Source organism: Phodopus roborovskii, unplaced genomic scaffold (genome assembly GCF_943737965.1).
Source record: "Phodopus roborovskii unplaced genomic scaffold, PHOROB, whole genome shotgun sequence".
Lineage (NCBI taxonomy): Eukaryota > Metazoa > Chordata > Mammalia > Rodentia > Cricetidae > Phodopus > Phodopus roborovskii.
Genome location: NW_026126434.1, coordinates 23,948,641 through 23,969,876, shown reverse-complemented (window position 1 = coordinate 23,969,876; position 21,236 = coordinate 23,948,641). Strand labels below are relative to the sequence as shown.

Here is a 21,236-nt window from a genome sequence, read left to right as displayed (position 1 = left end):
CATCCTACATGTGAAAATTACATCCTGGCCCACCCTTCTTGATACCTGGCCATGATGGGTGTGCTCTCCCTAGAGACCATGGGGTGCATTTTGGATGCCTGCCCTCTTGTGCTTTCCCACCAGAACTCATTCATGTTCAGATTCTGTGCTGAACAAGCATGTGCAAAGCTCTTACCACGAAACCTTCTGACCCTGACCTTCTTATGAAGGTGAACATGTGTTTCCCTTAAACTTTCCCAAGGGGACAAGTGACGACAAGGTCCTGGTCCATCATGAATTTGCCACTGGCCTATGAGTTGCAGGCAGGGGAGGCTGAGTTCTGAGTTCTGGTGGCTTTCCTCATTCTTGTGAAGATGCTGGGGTCAGCTGCTGAGTATATTCCAAGCTCCTGGTCACTGTACCTCTTAGTGCCTTTTAGCATCCTACAGCCTCATGGACAGCAATAGATCTCATAGGAGCTCTTCCATAGGTCTGGGGTGGGCAAGACTTACTATGGACCACATCTTACACCAGAGAAAGTTATAAGCAGAAAAGTCACCATGTCCACCTTATCATCACTTCCCAACTGTTAATTCCACAGCCCTGTGGCGTTCTCCCTCCCTGTCATTGAGGACATTGATTCCATCCTTCCACACAAGTGAGCTAGTGGTCATGTGATGTGTGATGGTGCATAGCACCCATCAGAGTGGCTTGGTGGCTGTGCACTGAGGCAGAGGGGTTCACTTAGGTCTGAGGGGCCCTGTTTCTTCTGTTTGTTATCACCCATCTCCCAAATCACAGCTGTGATTTGGAAAAGCTTACAAATATGGAAACTTCTAGAAGAAAGTTCCCCTTTAGATGAAAATGGAAGTGGGTCTAAGACCATGCTCCCAGAGCTTGTGGGGACTAGGGGTGGGCACTGGGCAAGCATCTTGTAGTGCTGACCCCACCCTCCCACAGAGCTGGTCATGCTCCTGGAGTGGTGGTCCTGCACGGAGTGCACTCTCTTCACCGACCAGGCCACCGTGGACCACTTTGGGAAGGAGCACGCAGTTGTCATCCTTAACCACAACTTCGAGATCGACTTCCTTTGTGGGTGGACCATGTGTGAGCGGTTTGGCGTGCTGGGGGTGAGCGATGGGATCAGGGAGGGGTTGGGTGAGTGACGCAGTCTGGGCGTGACTCACAGGGAGTTCAGGGAGGGTCTGGGTGAGTGATGGTGGAATGGGGCTCCAAGACAAGAACTCTGGGATCTGAAGTCCCCAAGGCTTTAGAGGCTTGACCCTTGGGGGTTTCTTGGCTTTCCCCCTTCAGGGTGAGCAGTCTGGCACTCACTCAGGTGAATTTAAACTACACTAAAGGGACCAGGGATCTCAGTGTAGCCAAAGCCCCTAAGCCATGTCAGGAAATGGAGGACAAAAAAAGGACCTGGAACTGAGGTGCTATCTACCATGTCCTGCTACACCTGCCCTCCCCACAAGATTTGTCTCATGAACAGTTTCTGGGGCTGCCCCCCCCCACAACGTGAGCTTAAGGGATGCTGATCCAAGGATCATACACCCATAAGTCAGGGTCTCATTAATAACAAATGCTTTGAGCCAGGAACAGCCAGGCCTGAGCCCCTGGAGTGGCTGTGGAGCTTCTGGCCAGGCCCTCCCCACCTCTGACAAGTGCCTCTGGCCTCCCTGCTCCCTGCAGAGCTCCAAGGTGCTGGCTAAGAGGGAGCTGCTGTGCGTGCCTCTCATCGGCTGGACGTGGTACTTCCTAGAGATCGTATTCTGCAAAAGGAAGTGGGAAGAAGACCGGGACATTGTCAAAGAAGGACTGAAGCGCTTGGCAGACTACCCAGAATACATGTGGGTGAGTTTGCTGCTTGTGCCCTGAGATGGCATTGGCTTGTGGACAGCTCAGTCTTCCTGTGTGCCATGTCCCAAGTTATACGTTGTAAAGTCTCTGGCTGGGAAAATGGCTCATGTGGTAAAATACTTGCCACAAAAGTGTGAGAAACTGAGTTTGAGCCCCAGAACCCAAATAGAAAAGCCAGGCTGTGGTGAACATACTATTAATCCCAGCACTGGGGAGGTGAAGATGAGTGGATCTCTGAGCCTCACTGACCAGCTCCAGGCCATTGAGACACCTTGTCTCAAAAACCAAGGTGGACGGTGCCTGAGGAGCCACACCCAAGGTTGACTTCTAGCCTGCACACACACACACACACACACACACACACACACCTGTGCATACACATGTCTATGAGACCATCCCATCTAATCTTTCATGCCTGCCCTCGTCCCTCCACTGCCCCCCTCTGTGGCAAGCCCAGCTTTGGCATACCCCCTCCTAGGGTTCAGGGAGGTGGGAGAGCCATCCCTGCATCGCATGGCATACCTCACCTTTCTTGTCTACTCTTGGAAGCCTGGCTTCTTAGTTCACATTTCTCATACCCTACTTGGGGACAACAGAGACACCTTCAGGTTTTTCTTCTTCTGGAGAGTTCTTTCAGGAAACTGTTCTGGAGTGCAGATTGCAGCCCTAAAATAAAATACCATTTCAATGACACCACATGGCACATAGTTGTCGCTGGATGATGCTGCGCTTGTATTTTTCTATGCTTCCAGCAGCTCATGTATGCTGCTGTGGCATGTGAGGCCTAGAATGTTATGGGCCTTGAGTGGCAGGGTCTGGTTCCATCCCTGCTGTCCTGGAATAACCCTCTTACCTCTCCCTACCCTATGCTCCTTCTGCACCTAGTTTCTCTTGTACTGCGAAGGAACACGCTTTACAGAGACCAAGCACCGCATCAGCATGGAGGTGGCTGCTTCCAAGGGGCTGCCCCCCCTCAAGTACCACCTGCTACCCCGGACCAAGGGTTTTACCACTGCAGTCCAGTGCCTCCGGGGGACAGGTAGGAGACTGTGACCCATTGTGAAAAGCTTCTTGGCTACTGTATGCAGCAGGCAGTTAATGGGACTGGGGGTATTGCTCAGTTGGTACAGGGCTTGCCTAGAATACATGAGGCCCTGTGTTCTAGCACCTCATAAGCCAGCCATTGTGGCACAAGCCTGTAGTTACAGTGCTCAGGAGATGAAATCAGGGTCAGGAGATCATTTTCGACTGTATAAATTCAAGGTCATTCTCAGCAAGATAGTTTGAGGTCCACCTGGGCTACATGAGTCTTTGTCTTAAAAAGCAAAGCATATATATATATATATATATATATATATATATATATATATATATATATGTAGATATAGATAGAGAGATAGATATAGATATATAGATATTCAGATCCTCACATCTCTTCGAGGATAAAATGCTGCTTAGTGGGAAACTGTCAAAAAAAACAGAATGTAAATAATATAAAGCATTATAAAGGAGAATGTCAGCAGAGATGTCTGGTTTCCCTGGAAGGAGTTACATAAGCCACAGAAAGGGCCCAAGAGCACTGGGCACACAAGAACAGCAGCAGAGAGGGTCTGAGCCAGCTGGGAGTGGGGTGAAGATCTTCGCCTGTGCGCTTCATGGGGAAGGGCAGACCCAAGTATAAGAGCGGCTTTTCTGCTTGGTGGTGATGTCACTGCTGGGGTGTCTCCCACCATCCATCGTTCACTTGTCCTATCTCCTCCCTACAGTTGCAGCTATCTACGATGTGACCCTGAACTTCAGAGGGAGTAAGAACCCATCCCTGCTGGGGATCCTCTATGGAAAGAAATATGAGGCAGACATGTGTGTGAGGTGAGCGCCTTCACAGGGCTGTCAGGGTTTGATGTGGTTCTGTGCAGGGCTCCTGAGGACACGGGTCAGAGGAAGGCAATGCTAGTATCTCTAGCTGTTTCCCTGGCCAGTGTGAGGATTGTTTCTTGTCTGTCTCTCAGTCTCAGTGGACACCTGTGCATGTCTCTCTGAGGAAAGCTCTGTCCCAAATTCTGCCAGTGTCAGTTGCCCTCGCCTGGGCAGCAGTCACACAATCTGGTGAACTAATGCTAACCTCTGATCTCTCGATTTGAGCTGGGAATATGGGACCTGCTACACAGCCCCCAGTAGACTGGCACTGTCACCAAGTGGCTCTGATCTGGCTTAGTAACTTCTAGATAGTGACCTGGGAAGTTCTGATTGGGGAAGGCCTTACCTGCTCTTCAGAGCCCAAGTGATGGTGCCTGCAGGGCCATCTTCTGTGGCACAGCCACTGTCAGGACCCACTGGCACTGCCTGAGGCGTGCTGACTTAGGCGCAGTGGGTGGAGTCACGTCTCAGTGTTGGCTGGGGCCAAAGCCCCATCTATGTCTCCTGAGGAAACAATGCACCCAAAATGGCTTCCATTTGACACCTCTGCTTGGTTCTTCTGAGTGGACTTGAGCTCATGCTGGTTTACAAATAACACTGTGAGGGGGCTTCCAGAAATAAGGTTGTGAACATAAACAGTAAGCTTGTTGGCTTTTTCCTCCTGGACTTTGTAACAGATGGATAACTGAGGTTCAGGACCTTGTATCCTGTCCTGGGAGCTTGCCTGGGTTGAGGTCAGCAAGTGAGACTAAGGTCCTTTCCTTCATGTGCTCATCTTCCATCATGGGGCCACCCAAGGGACTGTGGTGACTAACCCTGAGCCTTAGGTGGCTTCCATGGCCACATGTGTTAGTTATCTTGCTGTCACCATAACAAACACCTGAGACAACTTACAAAGAAGAAACTTGGTTTTGGCTCAGGGTTTTGACAGTCCCAATCCATGGCTGAGTCTCTGTTGCTTTGGTCCAATGTGGGGTCTGCATGTCATGGCAAGAACACAACATGTGGCTGGGTATAGCAACCACCTTATCACCAGTTGGTAAAGGAGGAAGGGGCTGGGGTGTTGACCCTTCCAGAGATGGAGGTCCATGATCAAGAACCTTGCACTATGCTGGCCCCTCCAGAGTCAGCCATGACCTCCCATTATGTTGACCTCTCCAGGGATGGATGGCCATGTCCTAGGACCTCCCACTATGTTGACTTGTCCTGAGATGCCCATGACCAAGGACCTCCTACTGGGCCCCACATTTTTAAAGTAGGGCCTCTTCAGAGAACAAGCTGCTAATACATGATCTTTGAGAGACAATAGAGAACAAAACCATAGCACAAAGGGAGATGACAGTAACTGAGAATCCGGCCATGTCCAGGAGTGAGCCCCTCAGAGGTCATCATGCTTCTGTCCCTAGCTTAACTGCCCCAGGTCAGAGCCAGCCTATGCCAGGGTGGCCAGGTCTCACTCATCCAGCCCTTCTGGCTGCTCAGTCACCCATCAAGCTGAAATTCCCCCACATGGACACCAGGCTGTGACTAGGGAGACTTCCTCCATCTGTTCTTTGTTCTGTGATATTCTGGTTCTGTAGATCTGTCCAGCTGTATTCCAGTGGGCATCTTAGAGCTCATAAAGGTCTTGGCTGATCTGTGCTCTTGACTGTGGACTGTGCACAAATAAGCCCTTCCCACCACCCAGCCTGCCCCTGCAATCACAGCTAAGGGCCTTCCCTCATGCCTCCCTCAAAGGTGACAACTCTCTAGGAGCTATGACAGAGCAAGCCTGCATGTGCATAGGCTCAGGGGATCTCTGTTCCCTGCTGGCATGCTGGTGTTAGCCTTGGGATGGTGGAGTTACTCCAGGGAAGTTCAGGGTAACTAGAGCTCAAGCTCTAGCTGCCAAGAGCGGGGAGTCAGCAGGACCCCACTTACACGTATCTCAGCATCTTTTATTTTCTTTACTTCTTCTATAATGCATGTGGTAGTGTGTGTGTATGTGTGGCATTACACACACACATGTACACACACCAGAGAGAGCCATGAAATAGGTCTGAGCCTTTTAGTCCTCTTGTTGCAGGAGGTGCCCCCCAGCTACACCCTGACTGTGTCAAATCCTCCCCTACACAGTCCCCAGCACTTGGGGAGGCATAGGCTAACATATTTTGTCCACTCAGATGCTGCTGCCCCTCATGCTGATGTGGCTATGAACCTGCAGTGTTGCTCTGTGTAGCCCTGTGTGTGTGGCCCTGTGCTCCACCCAGCGCTGGGTACGTGTGCTGAGGTGGAAAGGTCCCTAGGCACAGCCCACACAGCCACAGCCACCCAGGGCCTCAGTTTGAGTGCACAGATCTGTCGCAGGCTGTGGACAGTTCCTGTGGGTTTTTTTCTGGAAGAAAGAACAGTGGGACCACTATGGGGGCCTCCCAAACCAGAGCCATATTCACCATAGCAGTTCCCCATTACTTATTGTTCTGAAAACGTTAAAACAGATGAAACTATGTGATCTCATCCACCCCCTGGATGCAAAGCATCTGTCTCGTGTACCCATTTTGTGTCTACCCCAATAGTCATTCAGCAGTCACAAACACAGTGTTTACACGTCCCCATGTGGCTTTATAATGGCTTCAAAGCACAAGAGTGGTAAAACAGAGGAAGCCCTAGGGTGTGAAACATTTGGCACACCGGAAAGCACAGGTGCAGAGAGTGCAGAATGCCTAGGGTTTCTGATGATACCTGGGGGTTGGGGGGGGGGGGGAGAATGACGACCTGGGATGTGTTCACTGACCACCCTAGTCCTTATGTGCCTGTGTGAACACCAGTACTCGGTGCCATCTCCTGGGCATTGTGAGGTACTGCAGTTCCCTGTGGAAAGTAGGACCTCCCTGTTGGTGCCCATCAAACCCACTATGTTGCTGAGGCTGGCCTGGGGCACCTGATTCTCTTGCTCCACACCCCAAGTTCTGGTATTACAGGAATATGCCACTGGGTCTAATTTTCTTGCTCCCTCTTTCCTTCCTCCCTCCCTCCCTCATTCCCAATAGTAGTTATTATGTTTTGGAATGGGGGGGGGGTCTCACTATGTAGCCTTGGCTGGCCTGGAACTTGATATGTAGACCAGGCTGGCCATGAACCTGTCTCTGTCTCCCAAGTGCTGGGATTAAAGGTGTGGGCCACCATGCTCAGCTCTGGGTCTTGCCTTTTGTTTTTTGAGATAGGGTTTCTCTGAGTATCCCTGGCAGTCCTGGAATTAGCTCTGTAGACCAGGATGGCCTCAAATTCAGAGATCTACCTGCCTCTGCTCTGGAGTGCTGGGATTAAAGGTGTGTGCCACCACAGCCCGGCTTGGGTTTAGCTTTTTAAAGAAGCTTATGGCACAAACACTTATTCTCAAGTGACAGAGTCCTAGCCAGCTGTCCCCACAAGTGGACTCAGCATCACTCTCTGAGCATGTGATTTCAAGTCAAGCACAGCAGTTGAGATGCATCTCCTGGGGTCAGAGAAGCTCCTCCCATCAGATGTGCTTTCCACACATGGCAGAGCTCTGTGTACCAGACAAGCCCTGTGAACCACAGGGGCATGGGCATATCATGTCTCTCTCTCTAGGGTCCTCACTGTAAAAGGGATGGAGATATCTTCTGTGTGCAGTTCCCACCTTCTGTTTATTCACAAACTGATTTATTTTCACAGCAAGGCCTGAGCCACAGGACTGCAAAAGGGCCCACCTGTAGTTGCTAGGCAACCACCTGTTTGTTTACCAACAGGCTCCCAGGGTAGGGGTTCGGACAGTTTAGGGTCCTCATGGAAACATTTATTGTTAGCTGAGATTAAAATTAAAATCTCTCAATGTTGACTACTTTTCCTACCTGGGATATGTAGTTTTGTCTTGAAGCAGTGATCTGCTGTGTCTAGGAAAAAATTACTGACACAGACACCGCCCTTACCTCAAAAGGAGCAAGAGAGTCAGGCGTGAGTGGCCATGGCCTCAGATCACACATTGAAGTCTCCCCAAATGCTATTTTCCACTGAGGAAGTAGTTATATGAGATTCTTACTTATTGCAAAACAAAGAAAGTTCAGAAGTATTTATCAAATGAGTTGGTAGGAGCCACAGATCGGGCCACTGATGGGGTCAGTGGGAGCTAGTTATCTGCTTAGAATATATTGTAAGCTTTTGATAGTCACCAGGACATTAGTTCAGACATGGAGGGCAAGGCAGTGGATGGCTTTCTTAGAGACTAAAAATAATTTAGGATAATTTGACTGTATCTACAGCATTTGAATCTCCATAGTCTTGAAGCTTGGTTATGTGGCCTTGTAGAGTCTTTCAGCCAGGCGTATTGTCTGTTCCTGTCTATCTCTGTCTCTCCCTTCACCCACTTGTCTCTCTCCCTCCCTACCTCCCCATCCAGTCCTTCCACACCCCCTCCCTCTCCCCTTTTTGGGTACTTCAGCTCACCTTGTGGTGGTCACTTCTGCATAAACAGCCTAGGGTTTGTTTAGCTCCTAGTGTTGAAGTTCAGTCCATTATCACGTGGCTCCATTGTTGTGGCGCTGAGGTGAGATTCAGATATCAAGGGTGGGGAGCATTTAGGCAGAACCAAGCAGCTTACATCTTGGTGGCCAGGAAGCAGAGAGAATGACAGGAAGGGGGCAATATACATTCTTCAGAGGCATGCCCCAGCCAGGCCCACCTTCCACAGTTACAGGGCCTCCCAACAGTATATTCAAAATGAAGTCCATCCATTGAGTCGACACATGGTCAGGTCAGAGCCCTCTCTGGAAACACCCTCACAGACACTCAGAGGTGTGCCTTGTCTCCTAGTCTCTCTCCATCCAGTGAAGACGATAGTCAAGATCAAAGGCTGCACATGTGTCTTGATTATCTCCAGCAGTGATGTTGGGAAAGACCAAAGCCACCAAGACCACCCTGTGGGGAGGTCAGGGCATGCTGTCCCAGGCAGGTGGCTCACAAGTGTCCCCAGCTATAGAGGCATCTTTTAGCCCTCACGTGGGGGTGGGGGCCAGAAGGTTCCAGGGTGTCGGATGACTGTCAGGAACTTAGTTTGCTGCCTGCTTATTTCAGTTGCTGCCCCCTCCCACAACTACAAGCAGATCTTTTTCATTCTCTCACTTTACTCTTGATCTTCTTGATGTAACAGGAGGTTTCCACTGGCAGACATCCCAGCAGACGAGAATGACGCAGCCCAGTGGCTTCACAAGCTGTACCAGGAGAAGGTAAAGGCTTCTGCTTGCCTGGGTCCCATCTCTGGAGCAGGCAGGGTGGTAAAGAGGGCAGGCAGGTGCCACATGGTTCCCCTTTGGACACCAAACCCTGGAGCTCCTCACCTCATTAGATTCTTCTCTTTTTCTTAAAATTTGAGAAATCAACACTCGGGTGAAGTATGAAGTTTGGCACAGTGCTAGGTGGGTTGCACCGTGCCCCACATGTGAAACTGTGTTGATGGCATTTTACCATATTTGTTCCTTTTTTACATAAAAGAATTTTATGGATATAGCAGACATTGCCAAGACTTACAGCAGCATGTTTATGTCGTGGGGCCTCACAGCAGATACCTGGGGTGCTTCTGGGACCACACATGCCCAGTTCCCACTCCACAGTGCATGCTCACCCTATGCCCAATTCCAGGGACAATAAGTGTCCACTTCAGCATTGTTGGAAATCAGATGATCAGAAAAACCTGCAGTAAACAGTTCTTTCCAGCGCTATAAGCAGCTCCTGAGGAAGTAAGGGAACTCCAAAGACCAAGGAAGGAAGAGAGCTAGACCTGAGTGAGGGTAAGGGGCCTCTGCTGATGCTAGGTAACCTGCTAGTGTTTTCATGTTCCCCCAAAGTCCTGAGTTGTAAACCTCCATGGGATGAGATGGTGAGATGCGAAGGACAGTAAGGTGGTAGCATGTGCCCCACACGAGGCCCAACCTTCTAGGAAGTCAGTCTAGGGAAGATTGACCTTGTCCCCACCTGCCTCTCCTCTGCATTGAAGACGGTGTTGCCCTGGTGATTATGCTGGCCAACCTCACAGTTCCAGAAGTTGGAGACACTAGGATAGAAAGTGGTACACAGAGAAGTCCCTTCTTCTCTGTGCTGTGGAGGGAGACCCATACACCCCTGGAGGAGGCGACCCCAGAGGCAGACTGCTCAGAGTTTGCACACTTGGGACTCAGCTGAAGGCCAGCTGCAAGCTACCAGAAGACAAAATGCCCAAGGAAACAAACCCTTGCCAATGCCAGACAGAACAAAGTGCTCAGAGGAATTTGACAAACCCTTGCCAATGCCAGACAGAACAAAGTGCTCAGAGGAATTTGAGAAGTAGCAGATACAGACTAAAATGAGCATGTAAAGATGAAAATGGAAACCGAGACGACCTGCAAAAAAAAAAAAGGCCGTAGGGCAAGTGGAGAACAAAAGCAGCCTGCTGGCAGCGCAGTGCTGTGGGCCATGTGCTATGTGTACAGTGCTTACTGTGTATCAGGTCCCTACTTTCCTCCAGAGTATTAATAAAGGGGCCGCAGAGATGGCTCTGTGGTTTCTTAACCAGCTTGGTGGCTGCTCTTCCAGAGGACCCAGGCTCAATCCTCAGCATCTACATGGCAGCTCAAAACTGTCTGTAACTCCAATTCCAGGGGATCCTATACCCTAACAGACATACATACAGGCAAAGTACCAATGCACATTAAATAAATAGTAAAGAAGAAGCCAGGTGTAGTAGAACACACCTTTATCCCAGCACTCAAGAGACAGAGGTTTGAGGTTCAAGACCAGCGTTCCAGGACCGCCAAGGTTGGACAAGGTGAGGCCCTATTTCAAAAGAAAAGAAAAAAAGAATATTAATAAAACAGAAAACTCTGGTCAAGGCTTTTTAAACAAAGTGGTGGAATTAGTACTAACAAGAATAAAACAAGACACAACAACAAACAGGGAATCAAAACCATATGAGCTTGGTATGGCTGGCTTCATGCCCACTTGTTTGGAAACCTGGATAAAGTCTGTCACCTCCTTTATGACAGTTGCCCAACACAGTAGGTATAGAAGCCTCTTAGCTCACACAGCTCGGACCATGAACCACAGATACACACACACATTATCCTCCTGGGGTCCAGAATGTCTGTCTGTCTGTCGTCCTTATTCCACATAGCACTAGACATCTCAGCAGAGCTATTAGACAAGAGAAGGAGCTGAAGGAAGTTCATATTGGAAAGGAGAATAGTCAAACTACCCTGTTTGCAAATGGCTTGGCCTTATATTTAGAAAAGTCAAAACTGTCAAAAATGTTAGACCTGGAAAATTCCCTAAAGTTTCAGATTACAAAACCAGTGTCCAGAAGCCATCTCCACATACCTAGAATGAACTCACTGAAAGAGAAATCCAAGCAAAAATGAAGAAATTCTAGGAGCTAAGCCACCACTGGACCCTGAAGTCCTCCTGGGAGGGGGTTTGTCAGGAGAAAACTCAATTCAAAGGCAAAGGCACCAGCAGCCAGTGTTAGTGCAGTGCTGTCCATGGTAGCCAAAATGACAGAATTAACCCCCCCCCATCTCCACACACCCCACCCCTCCAGTACACTGATGGGCGGATAAAGAAACTACAGTGAAGCTGGGTAATGGTGGCACACACCTTTAATCCTAGGGCTCAGGAGGCAGAAGTAACCAAATCTCAGTTCAAGGCCAGCCTGGTCTACAGAGCAAGTTCCAGGACAGCCAGGGCTACACAAAGAAACCCTGTCTTGAAAAACAACAACAAAACAAAACAAAAGAAGAAAAGGAAAAGAAACTATGATATGTATAAACACAGTGTAACATTGTTCAGCCACTATATAGCAAACTCTTGCCATTTGGAACACTATGGAATACCATAGAAGGAAAGCCAGTCAGGTACAGGAGGACATAGCACATGCTCTCACTTAAAGATGGAAGCCAATGTCACCATAGTATAGGGTAGAAGAGTCAATACCAGATAGGATGGGGTATCCCATAGCGGAGTGGTGTTAGGATTACTGACATGGCTGATGGCAACTATGTATTTCAAAATCTTCAGTGGAGAGGATTCTAGTCATTCTCAACACAAATAAATGGTGGATGTGAGGCAGTGACCAGCCGGTCTCTGCTCATTATACAGAGTGTGTGTGTAAGAGGGAGGGGGAGGGAGGGAAGAAGGGAGAGAGAACCTGTGATCCATAAGCATGTATGATTATGTCAGTTAAATTTTAGATAGGTGGTAGATAGACAAACACACACACACACACACACACCTCTCAAGAAGAAAGTGTAGCTGGTAGCAGCTCATGCCTGTAATTCCAGCATCCTAGCCCTTTAAGAGGATCAGAAGTTCAAGGCCAATATCAAGTATGTGGAGAGTTCCATGCTAACCTGGATTACAAGAGATCCTGTGTCAAAAAAAGGAAGAAAATGAAGAAAGAAGAGGAAGATGAGGACGAGGAGGAATGGTGTGGGGCCAGCAAGATGGTTCAGTGGGTAAAAGTGCTTGCCATACAAGCTGATGTTCCGAGTTTGGTCCCTGGATGCCATGATAGGAGAGATGAAAGGACTTGTGGTGGGTGTAGATTGTGGCCAGGCCCAGGACCCAAGCAGGTTCATGCTACTATCCCTTGCCTGGTCTTGATAACTGGTGGGGGCTGCACCAGCCATCTATATGCCAGTTATGACCATGGGCAGCTTTGGCTGGCTGTTTCCTAGTTAACTCCTGTGTTCAGATGACATGTGCTTTATACAAGTGACTGAAGGCCATCCAAGGACACAGTTCCTCCTCCCTGCCTGTGCCAGGACGTTGTCTGCTTTATTCTGTGGCCTGCATCTTAGCCAAGTGGCTTTCATTGCCGAGTTTTCTCCCACATCAGAGTCCCATTTGGCAATCTTGACTTCCTGTTCTCCCCTTCACTCCCAGGACGCCCTGCAAGAGATGTACAAGCAGAAGGGTGTATTCCCAGGGGAGCGGATCAAGCCTGCCCGAAGGCCGTGGACCCTCCTGAACTTCTTGTGCTGGGCCACCATCCTCCTCTCTCCCCTAATCAGCTTTGTCCTGGGCGTTTTCGCCAGCGGATCCCCGCTCCTCATCCTGACGTTCTTGGGGTTTGTGGGAGCAGGTAAAGAGCCCAGATGTGCCAGCTCACATGCTGGGGTCACTGGGCCACCACCGTACCCAGGACTGGTGGCTCATCATGGTGGTCCTGGGAGGCAGCAGCTCGGGTCAGGGAATTTAGTGGCTCTGGCTCCTGTGTGTGGGACTGTGGAGGTCTGTGACCTCCTCTTGTGCTACTGTGGCTTCCTGTACTAGAGTGGCCACACGCTGGGAGAAAGGGAATGGGGATCGGTGTGGCAAGGCCATCAAGGGTGCCTTGGTGAGGTTAGCTTCTAACCTTCTCTCTCTTGTCTTTAAAGCTTCCTTCGGAGTCCGAAGACTGATAGGAGTGACTGAAATAGAAAAAGGTTCCAGCTATGGCAACCAAGAGCTTAAGAAAAAGGAATAATTAATGCTGTGATTGAACACCCATAACCTGACGCGGTATCCAATTAACTCAATTAAAAACCGAACACACAGAGCGAGGGAAAGGGACACTTAGAGACTATTTTTCTTATTAACTGGTGACTAATATTAACAAAACTTGAGCCAAGAGCAAAGAACTCAGCTGCCAGGTGAAGATGGTCAGCCAGCACCCAGGGTCCCATCGGCCCTCTGCGGGGACAGAGGCGGGCTTGGGAAAAGTGATGGGGCCATGGGGCTCCCCCAGAACTCCGCCTCCAAGAGGCGGCCTTGGCTGCTCTCCCTTCTTAAACTTAGAATGAGGCTTTTGTTTCTTTATCTGTTATTTTGGGAACTTAACCTGGCCCCCACTTTGTGCCCTGCACCCCAGAACACTGGCTCTTCATGGGTGCCACTGTTCTCACAGGGGCAGGTCAGCTGGATCCTTGTCCTACAGAGCTCATTTGTCCTGCCCTGCTTGGCACCTCTGCTTCTAGCCTGGGGGGAGGAAGTCTTCTTAGAGATAAGCACACACTGAATGTAGATCTGGCCCCTTTGTCTCTCCCCTGCCCAGGGGCTGAAGACCACCCCTCCATCCTCTGCAGCCCTGTTGGCACTGCCTCTCCAGGGGCTGTTTCTAAGCACCTTATGTCTCTTTTTAAAGTGAACGCCCGAGAACTCTGCAGAATGTGGAATCCTTGAGTTCATACAGCACCTCCCATACAGCCCCATGATCCCCTCATCCTCTGTAGCCAGCAGGCTACAGTCCTGCATGGGGCCAGATGGGAAGACTACCTGGGCCCCACACCTCAGAGCCGTGGTGCCTGGGGGGGCTCCAGCCTATGGGACTCCCCTGGGACACTCTTCAGGAGGTGGTGTCACCATCAGGCCTCCTTGTTCTCAGACACCTTCAGTGCTTGTTAGCATTAGAATTTATTTTTGCAAATTGGTCTGTGGCTGGCTCGCAGCTTGTCCCTGTTCTTATCTTCTGCCTCTACCCAGACAAGTGTCATGGCTGCCCTCCACACCCATTGTTGCCCACTACCACCTCAGTGACATAAGTTGTCCTGGCAGAAAACAGGGGTCCTCCACCTGCACTTGGTGCCTTGCCAGGGTCCCTTGGGCTGGCCCTGGTGGCGCATTCCCCTTCTCACTCAGCGAAGGAAGGCCTGCCTGGTTTCTGGAAGACGTAGTTCCTCGGGAAACACCATCATATACGTTCACCTTCTGTGTCTGGAACCTTCCACAGGCCCTTTTAAAGTCATTTCATGTTTTCTAACAAGGAAAACCCGGGTATTCTTTCTGGCATGCTGCAGCCAGAATTAAAAGTAAAGACAGAGAAGATTTATAGGGCACACTGGAAGGACGAGGCCTGGAGAAACCTGAGAGCAGACCCGGGCCTGACTCTACACGGCCCTCAGTGCTGGGGACCTCGTGAGACAGCATGCCCACTTTACAGAAGGCGCTCCTGGCCTCTGCGGTCCATGCACAACAGAGTGATTGTCGACTGCTCCTATCGCTCTTGGGTGACAGCAACAATCACGGCTGCCTGTAAGGGTGAAGGGTTAAGTCAAGCAATCTGAGACACCGAATCTCTCCCCTCCAGCTGACGGCTTGCCTGCCCTGGCCTCTGCCAACTGTGAGCCATCTTGGGTATTCCTGAGGGCCAGCTCCCTCCCTGATGGGGTTTTCTTTCTGTGTGCTTGAGGTTTCTGTCCTTCCCTAACTCACTGTCACTTCACAAATCTGAAGGAAACAGGCCAATGGGCCCTGCCATGCATGCACCTGGCCCTGGATAAAGCAAGCTCAGAGCCTTTACCATTTCTCTAATGCCTCTGACTTCCTGAGAAGCCCTGAGCCTTTGAGATCAGCCCTGTGTTGAGTCTGTGAATGGCTGCAGGAGTTCAGGCTGCAGGCTTTGCCCTCCTAGGCCTCCCCCTGCTTATCATCCAATACAGCGCTTCTGAGAGCAATAAAAATTACACTAGGAATGTGGGTGTGGGTTTTTTGTTTTGTATTTTTTTGTTGTTGTTTTTGTTTTTTGTTTTTGGGTGGGGTCACATTTTGCTTTTCATCTGCTTCAGAAGGAAAGGGGGAGGAGAGTCCCTTGATTTTTCTATTAAATTAATAAATCTCTGAATAAGGCTTTTCTCTTTTCCTTCACACCCTACTACTGATAGGCATGGCTGATGTCATGCCCAGATTCAGACTGATGGCACTGCTGAAGCAACTTGCTAGTCTTCAGGGTGCCCATTCTGGAAGCAGTGGGCTCAGGAGCCAGAGGTATTTTGGAACTGGAGTTCCAGAACAAAAGATGGTGGCTTTGGGAGAAGGACTGACCTACTAGACTGGCTCTTCTCCAGGGTCTCAGCAGAGGGGCCCCACAAGGTCAGCTTAGACTGGGACGTGGTCTCCTTACCACTCCTTACCACTCAGGCTCAAAGAGCCAGATACATGAGGGCTTCTGCCATCTCCCTGAGAAACCCTTCCACTGTCCAGGTTGTCTCCCACCCCTGGTCTCATGTAGGCCTCTCTGAAGCTTTGCTGAGCTACAGTCATGGCTGCCATTCCCCTGACTGCTGGCAGCATGTCACGGTACCCACACAGAGCATCTAGGGACTATGCTGCTCTCTCTGAGGGCTTTGTGTTAGCATCCTGATTGGTGACCATCCTGCAAGAAGCAGGGGCAACAAGCGTGGAAGGCTGAATGGGCAGCATGTGGGCAGTTCAGAGATCAGATCTCCTCTTGACAAGACCTTTAACCCAGAGAAAGAAGCCGCTTGTTATTTATAGATGTTTGGTAACTGCATCCATGAGTCACATTTGAGATGCTGTAAGGCCCTGTCCTCAAGAAACAGTCTAATGAACTCTGAACACACAGTCTTCTAGATAACATACTGCAACAATGTAACAACACTTTCTTGTAGAAACAATGCAGGTGTCTTCATAGATAACTGGATTCCCCTCCCTCCTCTTTCCTGCACCTTGCCCTGAGAATCTTTCCTGCCTCTGATCTAGTCCCGCAATTATGCCATTGGGAAAAGTCAATGTTAGACCCAGCAATGAGTTACATTGATATGTAATTCAAGAGATGTCAGGAGACCACCCACCATGACTACTAATTTGTGTCAGGTTCAGGATGAAGAGTTAAGTGATTCTTCCTGCATGTTGCCCTGTCTCTGCCTTGAGACCTTATAGGACAAGCCAAAAGTAGCCTTTCCAGCCCTGACGACTTGCATCTCAGTTGTTTGTCCCACACATAGACCCCCACCACTAGCTAGATGCATGTGACACTTAGTGCTAGCCCTTTGGTGTGGCTTCTAGCCCTCTGCAGTATCATGAAGCTCAGGGTTAGAATGGCATACCTGAGATGCCTGTTGCCTTCTTTCTAGAAGCATCTCTGGCCCATGGGCCAGCCCCAAACCAAAGGCACCTGGGCCTGGGTGAGGGCATCCCTGACCTGCCTTAGGCCTTGTCCCAGAGTCTTGCTATGGGGCTGTCAGTTAGGTACTGACACTCAGGCCCCAGATCCCTGCATACAGGGCCAGGATTTGAAAATACTAGTTCAGGCTTTGGGTGATCTGCTTGGCTGACAGGATGGACACATAAATCAAAGTTTATTAGAGGCGTTTGAAATCAGTTAATTCAGGGGAATGGTGGTGGTATTGCAAACCATTCCAGAAATAAACCAACGAGGGCACTTTGAGGAGCCACTGGAGATAGTGGCATCGTCTCTTCACAGACCTGGGAAACTGTGAACTTTGTCCTGACAGGTCACCTGGACTTTTCTTTCCTCTCTAGCTTTTTGGTTTCTTTCTGTTGCGAAAGTGTTTGGAGAGAAGTGGAACTGTGAATGAGACCCTGAAATGCACTAAATTGTATTCTATTAAACTGGAGTTACTTGATTCAATGAAGAGCTGCATTGCTCTATTTGTATTTTTTTTTTTATTTTATTTTTGTCTCAGAGTAGTAATGTTGTGACAATCATGACTTGCCTCAAGGCCTGTACCTCCTGGCATCTGTACCGGCGAGTCCTATAACTACAGGAACGGCTCTTTCTGGAAGCCACATAAACCATGGACTCTAATGATGGAATGCTGTATGGGTGGGCAGACATCTGAGCTTCTTTTCCTTTTCCTGAGAAATCGCCATATCTGACTGTGGGCAGTCTCAAGGGGATGCTGTGTCTACAGGGTACAACTGTGTTATATGGATGTTTCCTTTTGTATACTTCTTTTTACAAGTTTGCTATTCACAGGCTTTCTGTGGTAAAGATGGAGGTCTGTGGTCTAGGAAGACTTCCAGGTCTGAAAGCTGACTTAAGCTTTGCAGGCCTGGATCTACAGCCTGGCTGTGTTGACTGCTATGCATAGTTCTCTGTCCACAGCATGTGGAAGGACTCCCAGGCAGTGTGGCACTCCTGCTTGGTGGTACTTTCCAGGCAAAATGCATAGGTATCATACTTGTTTATTACAAACACTGTTGTGAACGAGGGATAAAATGTCCACAATATATGAGAAAGTGACTCTCTGCCTCTTTTTCTTTCTTTCTGGCTTGCATAGACTTTCAAGAGAGGACAACTTCAGGTGCTTCCTGTCCCTTGAGGCTACCCTCCTCCAACCCCTTGTGCTCTGCCTTTTCTCCAAGGTCTTTTAGCTGGCAGTGCTATCTGCCCCAGGGCCCCAAGGCCCCAGGGTCTCTACTCCGGACAGCAGAGAGAGGGAATTCAGTGAGCCTGTGAAATGCTGAGGGACCCAAGGACCTACATTGGGTTATAAAAGCCATTGAGGAGGCTGGAGAGATGGCTCAGCAGTTAAGAGCACTTGCTACTCCCATGTGGCAGCCCACAACCATCTTAACTTCCAGGGAATCCAGTGCCCTCTTCTGGCCTCCTTGGGGACCAAGAATACATGCATGTAACATGCATGTTACAGAGACATGCATGCAGACAAAACATTTGTACATATAAAAATAAATCTTTTTTGAAAGTTAAAAGCTGCCAAGGACAGATGTCCTATGTCCTGAGCTACTTTGCTAAAAACCACCTTCATTCTGTGGCGGTAACTAAAATCCACTTCTACTTTAAAAGGGAAATTGGCTGGGCCTGTAGCTGAGCTAGTAAAGTGTTGCTTAGCAAACCTGGGTTCCAGCCCCAGCACCACATAAACCAGGCATAGCACACTCCATACTGGTCATCATAGCACTAGGGAGGCCAACACAGTGGGCTAAAGAGTGCAGTGCCAGTGTAAGCTACGTGAGACCCCCCATCTCAGAAAACCAAAGGCAAAGAAAGGGGTGGGGCAAAGGCCTTGTGAGAGCAAACCAAAAGCTGCTCCAGCTCTTGATTGTCTGTCTTCCAAACGTCAACTGTGCTGAAAGAACTTCGATGTCCTGCTTGCGGCAGCCTGGGACAAGCGTCTTTATGCTGTGGGTTATGTTCTTCAAGGTGACATTAGTACAGGGGCACTAGCTCAACCTCCATCAGGAGCTCTGGAAAGCCCCATACATATATGTGCCCACAAGCATGCATGGATCATCCATGCACATACAGTACACGCAGACTTTCAAAACCATCCTGTGCACTCCTCCAAGAGCAGCAGTTCAGTGCTCGACAGATGCCCACAGTGACATCAGGGTCTGTGAGCAGAGTACCTGGTCTGAGAACTGTTCTTCCAGGCAAAAGACCCCAGAGAGGAAGTCCAGATATTCAGGGATATTTCCAAGGTAGCCATGATGTTGTTCAGCCCTGGCTCTGCTGTCAGACAAGAGCTTTCCTTTGCTTAATGTGTGGCCTGGGTCAGGCCACTCACACACACTGTGTGCACACGCACACGCACGCGCGAGCGCGCGCGCGCGCACACACACACACACACACACACACACACACACACACACACACACCATTCATACCTGTGTCTAAGGCTGCTTTTCAGCCTGTCCTGAGTCACTGTTGCTATTAGGCTTCTGATGTGATTTCCACACATGTTTTAAAAGGGACCACTTCCTCCTAGCAGACTCCCATGTGGACACATCCACCTGTCCACTAAGCTAGCTTAATCCAATGGGTGTCCTGTGCCATATGCAAATGGGGGATAGGATCGTGTCCTGTTGGGTTCCTATTGCTATTGCTAGAGTCCAGCTGGAAGAAAGGGTCAATGCTCCATGTATGGCCCAGAGCACATAGTCTAGCTCAGGTCCTTGTGTTTGCAAAGTAGGCACTTGATAGGTAGAGGCACCTCCCCAGCCTACCCCATACTTGGTTTGAGTTTCTTTGTTGTTTTGGTTTTTTTTTTTTTTCAAGACAGGTTTCTCTTTGTAGCTTTGGAGCCTATCCTGGAACTCATGGCTGGCCTCGAACTCACAGAGATCTGTCTGCCTCTGCCTCCTGAGTGCAGGATTAAAGGCATGCACCACCAATGTCCAGCTTTAGTTTGAGTTTTGATCTTCACTCCCACTCAAGGTTCTTTCATGGTGAACTGGTTCTTAAATTCCTATGGTGAAAACTCAACTTTAGGTTTTCAGAAAATGCCCCTATTTTGGCTCTATTTTAAAAAGGCTTGGGGAGCTGTGTGAATAACCATAGCCTGTTATTACTTCCTCTCAATTTTTAAAGAACTATTTTCATTTACGTGTTCTTTGCCTGTGTACATATGTGCCCTATGTGTGTGCAGTGCCCACTGAGGCCAGAAGAGGGCATCAGATGCCCTGGAACTGGAGTTCCAAATGGTGTCAGCTGCCAAGTGGCTGCTAATCAAACCTAGACCCTCTGGAAGAGCAGCTAGTGCTCTGAACTGCTGGCCATCTCTCCAGCCTTTCTTGATTTTTAAGACAGTCTCTGCCTTCTGCTCTTCTGGCTAAGATATCCAAAAAAAAAAAAAAGTATTTCATTTCTCAGTTGGTGATCTGTCCTCAATTGCCATCTGATTTTCTCCTAGGGATGAAACTGATTCTGCAAGTGGATTTCTGGGGCTGATGGGAAAAATCCACACTCTGTTCTGGTGACTGAGAACATCGGCTTGCTGTACCCTGGGGTGCAGGCTTGGGAGCATTGGCTGGCCTTCTTCTGGGTCATCTACTTGAGCTGATGTGGAGTCAGTGATAGACCCGTTGTTTCTGTGGTTATGACTCTTTTGCCTGATGTAAACTGGGGATCCTGTGTTGGGAAGCCTTGCACCAAGAGGCCCTTAAATTGTAGCACCAGGGCTAGCAGGATGGCTTAGTGGGTAAAGGTGTCTGTAACCAAAACTAATGACCTGAGTTTCATCCATGGGACCCACATGGTGAAAGATAACAACTAATTATCTCTGGGTACACATACATGCACACATACCCTGACATGACCCCATCCCCTCAATTAAGTTTAAAATGTAGCAATTTTTTTTAATGATGATGCTGCCAGAGGCTGTAAGGCAAGCAGGCAGGCAGGCAGGCCTGTAGCTGGAGCGTGTCCACACTGGTATCAAAAGGCACTGCCCTGCTGGTGTTCATGAGGTCTCTTGGAACCAGGTGTGACAGTAGAAGACTGAAGCAGCTGAAAAAGAAGCCTGTGTCCACTGGGTCTCAACATTTGTCCGTTTACTGGTTAGTTTTATTGTGGACTTAACATAGCCTCAAATCATGTGGGAAGAGGGAAACACAATTAAAGAATTGTTTCAATCAGGCTGGCTTATGGCCGTGTCTGTGAGAGTGTGTCCTGATTGATGATTGACTTGAGCTGCACCATCCCTAGGCAGGTGGACCTGGCTTTACAAGAAAACTAGTTGAAGCTGGGCATAGTGGTGCACACCTTTAACCCCAGCACTCAGGAGGCCCAGGCAGGCAGATATCTATGAGCTCCAGGACAGCCTGGTCTACAAAAAGAGCTCCGGACAGCTAAGGCTACACAGAGAAACCCTGCCTCAAAAACCCAAAAGAAAGCCAGCAAGCTAGTTGATCATGAGCCAATTAGTGACCTGGAAAGCAGAGTTGCTCCAAGTTTCTGCTTCAGCTCC

General features: G+C 49.3%; 1 protein-coding gene across 5 annotated transcripts in view; it reads left to right on the top strand.

Annotated features, from left to right (window-relative positions):
• Positions 1-13,338, top strand: part of Agpat3 (1-acylglycerol-3-phosphate O-acyltransferase 3) — an 80,502-nt gene extending 67,164 nt beyond the window's left edge. For all 5 annotated transcript variants that reach the window (XM_051187024.1, XM_051187023.1, XM_051187022.1 and 2 more), the window contains 7 exons: positions 940-1,109; positions 1,678-1,839; positions 2,731-2,884; positions 3,612-3,714; positions 8,909-8,984; positions 12,670-12,868; positions 13,164-13,338. In XM_051187024.1, coding sequence (XP_051042981.1) covers positions 940-1,109; positions 1,678-1,839; positions 2,731-2,884; positions 3,612-3,714; positions 8,909-8,984; positions 12,670-12,868; positions 13,164-13,252 — 953 coding nt within the window. In that variant the 3' untranslated portion in view covers positions 13,253-13,338. The remainder of the gene's footprint in view (positions 1-939; positions 1,110-1,677; positions 1,840-2,730; positions 2,885-3,611; positions 3,715-8,908; positions 8,985-12,669; positions 12,869-13,163) is intronic.
• Positions 13,339-21,236: the final 7,898 nt, after the last annotated feature.